The following is a 6,216-nucleotide window of genomic DNA, read 5'->3' on the forward strand; positions in this document are numbered from 1 at the left end:
GCTCGGAAGTCACCCAAGGGTTGTATTTTATGCAAAAGGGTATTTAATCAACTTCCAAAAAACTATCTTCCTTTGATATCCTTTTGAAAATACACCACGGAAAAAGTATTTTAAAAATGCACTTTTATCCCCACAAAGTAGTTACTTCTACACTCAGGCTTTTAGACCGAATGGAACATTTTGCTCCAATGCACATTTTGCTGTCCATTTGTTTTTATTTTATTTATTTATTTAATTTGAGGCACACACTTACCATTTCTCCCATCACCTCCACTAAAGGAGCCTCACTGGGATTCCAACCATCACAAAGCCACGCTGGAACCGGACCCAGTAAAACACAGGCGCAGACACTCACATGGGCAGGTCAGACCCGACACGGAGCATCACACCGCCGGCTCCCTGCCCGCAGGCGGCCGGGCTGCCCCTGCAGCTGTGGCTCCTCTCCTCACGGGACCGGGGGTGGGAAAAACCACTCCCTCCAGCACAGGGTGCAAAACCGCAGGAGGGAAAGCAGCTTTTCACCAGCAAAAGCTCTCCCTCGGAGGCTGCACCCGCTCCGTGGAGCTGCACGAGCTCGCAGGATCAGTGCTGGACACCGCCATGAGCCCCACCACCTCTGAAGCCCATCCTCAAAATGCCACCAGCCGAGCAGGAGACCTGTTTGCACACTGCAGGGCTCAAACCCTACAGCAAAGCTATAAATCCCTCCACCCAGCTGCTGCTGCTGCCCCTTGCTGAAAGGGTGTGATTTCCCATCGGGGTTTAACCGCGCCGGGTTTTACCTGGAGAGCGGGTGAAGGTCCTGGAGGTAGAGCGCTCCCGAGACTTGTAGGGGTATTTCAGCGTAGTGTCCAGCTGCTTGAAGCTCTCCTTCAGCGAGTGGCTCTGGTAGTACTCGACCAGCTCCTGGGAAGGATGGAGAGGCACCCGGCTGTCTCCACCGTCCTCTGAGCGACTTGCAGGGATGATGCGCTTCAGAGGGGTTACAAAAACCTACCAGCAAGCTTTCAAACTTCTTGGCTTCCGTGATGTGAATCCAGTTGTCCTTCTCCACCACCTTGATGTGCTTCACCTCCTCGTTGAACCTGCGAACAGTAGCAAAGGCACTCAAGAAAACGGCACCGTGTGCTCCAGCCCCGTCTCACCCTCCACGAGTGATTAATACGAAATTACTAAATTAAATATTACTTAATACTGATGGCAAAGCGCTCGGCCTCAGCTGGCCGCTCTCGGATCAGGTAGGTGCCGCTGACGTGAGACTTGAGCAGGTTGTCTGTCTGCTGCCGCTCCATGTTCCCTGCGAACCTGAGCCCAGAGGTTAATTAATTAACTTAATTAACTAAAAATGAATGCATACCTCAAAAATAGGCATGCTTCAGACAACAAGATACATCTTCTTTTTAAAGGCATGAAGTTTGAAAAGGAGAATGGAGAAATAGGCTTAATCCAAAACGTCATGAGCAGAAAGTGCCCTGATCAGAGGGCATGAGTGATGCAGAGCGCAACCTCTTCCCTTTGAAGTGTCTTAACACCTAGAAAATCCCACTAATTGGGATTTGGTCCCCAGGGAAACGAGGCTTCAGGGAGAGCTAGGCAGTGGGGATAATTTGGACTCACAAATTTGCAAACCTGGCTGGAGCCAGAGGGAAGGAGCACGAGGCAAACCAAGCACAGCCTCTCCCGCTAAGGCAGGAATTGCTTCCTTCCTCCCAAAACATTTTTCTGGGTCTGGAAAACACAGAAAATGGGAAGAGAAACCAACATCTCTCCTTTTGCCTCTGATCCTCTCCATTAGCAAACAAATTCCCACTGACGCTGCAAGGGTTGCACCAGGTTTCCAGACCCAAGTCCCGCTGCAGCGGCCACAGAGCATGGCCAGCCTGCACTGAGGATTCGCTGTCACAGTTCATTCCTGACAAAATCACAATTAAAAGGCAGGTTTGACAGATCTTTCCGGCTGTGTCCAGCACACTGCCCGGCGAGAAGCAGGGGGACTCACCACGGGTACGCCGTGTAGTCTATCTCCCGCGAGGGCGGCCGGCTGTTGGGAGGCTGCAAAGAAAGCGTCGCTTATTACGGATGAGCCAGCATCTCATGAGGCTACAGATCACGTGCGGGATGCTCCTCTCCGCGGGAGGGTTTCTTTCTGTCTGCCGAAGCCGGTTTTGAATTATTGGCTTCGGCGGCGGAGGGCAGTGTTGTAGCTGAGCATTTCTCTCTCAGTTTCCCAGCTGTGAGGAGCAGGCTGCATTTTTTCGTTCGCCTGAGCGTTTTTTAATTGGGAAGCAGCTGGCAGCGTTACAAAACACAGTCAAAATAAATACAAGAAAGTGTAGTTTCCCCATACTGTGACTGATCTGGAGTGCTCTGCTCCTGAGCCAGTCTGACTGAGGAGGAGCCTGGACCTGGTCACATCGACCCTGACCTTGGGAACAGGGCTCAGACCAACCTGAGCAGATATTTGCAACCACAGGATGACAGATCCACTTCCTCGCTAATTCAGCCACTGTAAAAGGCCTCACTCAAGATCCAGGGGCTTACTGGAAGGACCAAGGTCCCAAGCAGAAGGCTGAGAAGAGCGACAGGCATCTCCCGTGACAGCCCCCGGCTCCATCTCCTCTGCGGCACTTACCCTCGCATCAACAGGGCAGGGCTTTACCGACGAGCTGGGAAAATAACCCGACTTCTTCGTCTGCAGCAGCCGTCCCTGCAAAGCCAAGCTGGGTATCAGCCTGGGGGAGCAATGCTTTTGCCACGTAGGGATGGGGACAGGCTCCAACTCCTCCCACAGCCACCTCCCACCCCACCAAGCACGTCCCTGCACTCTGGGAAAGGCCACAAACGAAAGGGACGATGCACAAGTCACTAGCTTAAAACTTCCCGGCAACTTCGCGAGGGGAACTGCTCTCACCTCCCACCACGACGAATCGGGGTCCCCCCTCAGCAGCTCGATCACGTCCCCGATTTGAAACGTCAGCACCGGCTTCCCAGGGGGGGCTGGGTTTCCGTGATAATTCTGAACTGCCACCATTTTAGGACCTGGGAGAGACGCAAAACAGTTGCGTCATCTAGTCTCTTGTCAACAAAAAAAATACAAACAAAATACCCCTCCTGAAGCCTGCTATTCCTTATCCTGTGAACCATAAATCTAACGGCACTGGCAGGCAGGATTTTGGGGCAGAAAGCACGAAAGCAGAAAGGAACAGTTCCCGCAGCACATGGTCTTGGCTCCCGCAGTTACATGGATGATTGAGTTCCCTGAGCAAAAATAAACCCATGGAGATCACAGACAAACTGAAGCTCCAAGTCCCATCCCTGCACCTGGACTTGAACCTCGTTATGCTCTCGTTAGGTGATGCCCAGCTGGCACCGAGCCCTGCCGGTTCCGCGGTGACACCAGCAATTGCAAAAGGGACCAGCGAACACTTGGCTTCCACTGAATTTCAGATGGACCTGGGACCCAAACACCCCTGAAGCTTGCAGTCAAAGTCCAGTCACCTTGCCAACAACAGCACATTAAATAAGCTTCCCCAACTGCACTAAAAACACAGTGTTTATCTTCCGAATGCTTCCCCACCTCTGCCTCTCCCTGCCCAGTGAGAGCACTCTGTGCTTGCCTTTTTTTTTAAATCCAAACCAACAATTTGGTTCAGGTTTCTTTTTGCCAGGCTTGCCTTTCCTTTCATCAGGAAAAGCACAGAAACAAATTGTTCCCTCTCCTCCGAGCCAAAGCATGGGCAGGGCAGGCCCAGCACTCTGTCCAAGCTAGTTTTAAGCAAAGGAAAATAAAAAAAACCCCACAGTGCAGTAAGCATTAGCACTAATGGTGTGGAGAAGCACAACCCTTGCTTTGGGGAACAGGGACAGGAGAGACCTCAGGGTCCCACCGCTTGCTGTGAGGGTGGCACGGGACCCTTCTCTGCAGCCACTGGCTTCGGAAGGAGCTTTCCCCTCCCACATGCTCGGTATTAGGGACAGCTGCAGCCCAGCTGCTGTCTCTGCTTGCCTTCCTGCAACCCAGCAATGTCCTTACCAGGTCCAGCACTCAGTGAATCCTGCAAAAAGAGAAGAAAAAGTCTCTATGAGGGCACGGTGGTCTCAGCACTCTCCTCGAGCCCCTGCCCTAAGCCACCGGGATGAGAAACCTGCCAAAACCTCCCTGGTACCTCCCAGCCCCTGGTGCTCACCCCAAGCACCTCCTGAGGGCTGCTGGGCTGCACAACCTGGGCCAGTTTTAAGCTGCAGAAGAGGCCAATGGTCTCCAGACCTGCCTCCCAGGTTGGTGGGACCCCCCCAAAGGCCAGTGCTGGCTCCTCCCATGAGCCACCCAGACCAGGCAAGGGTACAGGCTCTGCTCGGGGCAGAGGGGGCTGTGGGGAAAGGGGCATTGAACAACATACCTGGTCTGCTGAGGAACCTGCAAGTGAAATGGTGAAATCAGTGGTTAACTTAGCATGCACAAACCCCCCCATTTTCTGTTTATCTTGATGTTATGAGTATCAATAAATCAGCATTAATGCCTGAATTTGATGGAGAAAGCACAAGGCAGATGCTATGTCCCTTGAGTTGTTGCTCTGCACTGGGTGGGCAAGACCCAGGGAGGGACTGGAGCCAGATTGGGACATTTTCTCATCTGCACAAAGTTCTGTGACTTTTTTTTTTCTCCCTCTCTCCACTCCCCATCCAATTCTCCCCAAAGCCACTCCATGACAGCAGCAGGGCTCTGACCTGGGAGACAGAGACAAGTCACAGGTTCACCCAATTTAGACGAAGGACACAATTTTTTGCTGTACTATGGGGTGTCTGGTATCTGGAGATGAGGTCTCCTCCTTGTGGGAAATGTGATCCCTGGTGCAGACCCTTCCTGCTTTCACTCACCAACATTTTCTGATGAAGAACTCATCACCTCTCCTCAGCGCCCTCCCAGCACGAGGGCTGAGTGCATCCCACCCAGTGCACAGAGCTGCTGTGGTCCCCGGACACACACAAAATTCAGCTCCTTGTTTCAGGGGATTTTGGTTGGTTTGCTGTTTTTTTTAAACCACCAGCCAATGTGAATTACAGCTGCGGGAGGTGGGTAGGAGCATACTTTGTTATGCATTAACAAACACGAGGGCTTTAGAGAGTGAATCTTTAAAATCATTCACATGCATTCTCCTCCTTGGCACAAGCTGCTCTGATGTGATATAACTCACCCATCTTGCAGGGAGGAATGATCTCCAAGCACTCCTTATGAGCACCAGCTCCACATTTGGGGCAAAGATAGCCCTGGTAGAAGGTTCCTCTGTGCAAAACAAGAAGTCAGAGAGTCCTAATTCAGCCCCAGCTTTGCGATTTTCTTTCCTTGTTTTAATGCAGTTGCAGAAAAGCTGGAAGCACGTTGCTCACCTCAGGAACATCCTGCAGGCTTTGCAGTTGGTAGTCTTTTCAAATGTGTACATCTGAAAGTTATGGTGATTTGCATTGGCTTTCTCTGGCTTGATGTTGGACCTAAGGGAAAGGATCAGGGGGTTATCAACCTGTCCCTACAAGCCACGCTGCACTCGTGACATGTCGCAGCAGCCTCTGTTTGCATTTCAAAGCTTGGAAACCACATGGACAGATACGAAACCAAGTGTGAAGCAAGGCTTCACTGTGCAGAGAGAGGATTTTGCCCATCAGCCTTCCCCTGGGGCAACACTCGTGCATTTGGCCCTTGCCCGAATCCATCAACAGCTCAGACCCACCAGCATGGGGCAAGCCCCTGCCCTGGTCAGGACCAGTGCCCTGCGACACACCACCCATGCTCTGCTGCAGACACCCAGGGAAGGTGATTTCATGCTGGATCCAAGCTCCCTTTGCACAGAAACCCACCCAGCAAGCCCATGCAAGGTGATCCACGACAGCCTTTGCTATTGGAGCTGGTCTCCAGTGACCTGCGGGTCCAAGACACCGCATGCTCGGGCTAGAGCAGCTACTCATGCTCACATTGCCATTTCAAACTGCTCCATCCACTTCCTCTTCATTTCCTCCGTCTTGCAGAAGAACTGGAAGCCCTGCTTCCCCTGGAGGTGAATTAGGTAGAAGCCGTATGACCACTGCAAGAGAAACCGAGAGAGTTAATCACACCGGAGCAGCCAAATGCAGAGTGCTTTCGTTCAGGCATCTTAACTTCTCCCAGCATCTGCCCTTGCCCCTTCTTCTGAACGACTGCTCAACCTTTGCAAAGGTCACGGC

General features: G+C 52.1%; 1 protein-coding gene across 1 annotated transcript in view; it reads right to left on the minus strand.

Annotated features, from left to right (window-relative positions):
* The window catches only part of VAV2 (vav 2 guanine nucleotide exchange factor), a gene marked incomplete at its 5' end in the record, with an annotated part of 97,605 nt that overhangs the window by 3,181 nt on the left and 88,208 nt on the right, over positions 1 to 6,216 (minus strand). The window contains 11 exons of the mRNA XM_009875565.1: positions 783 to 906; positions 998 to 1,085; positions 1,189 to 1,305; positions 2,000 to 2,052; positions 2,633 to 2,707; positions 2,912 to 3,039; positions 4,034 to 4,055; positions 4,401 to 4,417; positions 5,196 to 5,284; positions 5,389 to 5,490; positions 5,968 to 6,077. Of these exons, the coding sequence (XP_009873867.1) occupies positions 783 to 906; positions 998 to 1,085; positions 1,189 to 1,305; positions 2,000 to 2,052; positions 2,633 to 2,707; positions 2,912 to 3,039; positions 4,034 to 4,055; positions 4,401 to 4,417; positions 5,196 to 5,284; positions 5,389 to 5,490; positions 5,968 to 6,077 (925 nt within the window). The remainder of the gene's footprint in view (positions 1 to 782; positions 907 to 997; positions 1,086 to 1,188; positions 1,306 to 1,999; positions 2,053 to 2,632; positions 2,708 to 2,911; positions 3,040 to 4,033; positions 4,056 to 4,400; positions 4,418 to 5,195; positions 5,285 to 5,388; positions 5,491 to 5,967; positions 6,078 to 6,216) is intronic.

This window comes from Apaloderma vittatum, unplaced genomic scaffold (assembly GCF_000703405.1).
Source record: "Apaloderma vittatum isolate BGI_N311 unplaced genomic scaffold, ASM70340v1 scaffold12918, whole genome shotgun sequence".
Lineage (NCBI taxonomy): Eukaryota > Metazoa > Chordata > Aves > Trogoniformes > Trogonidae > Apaloderma > Apaloderma vittatum.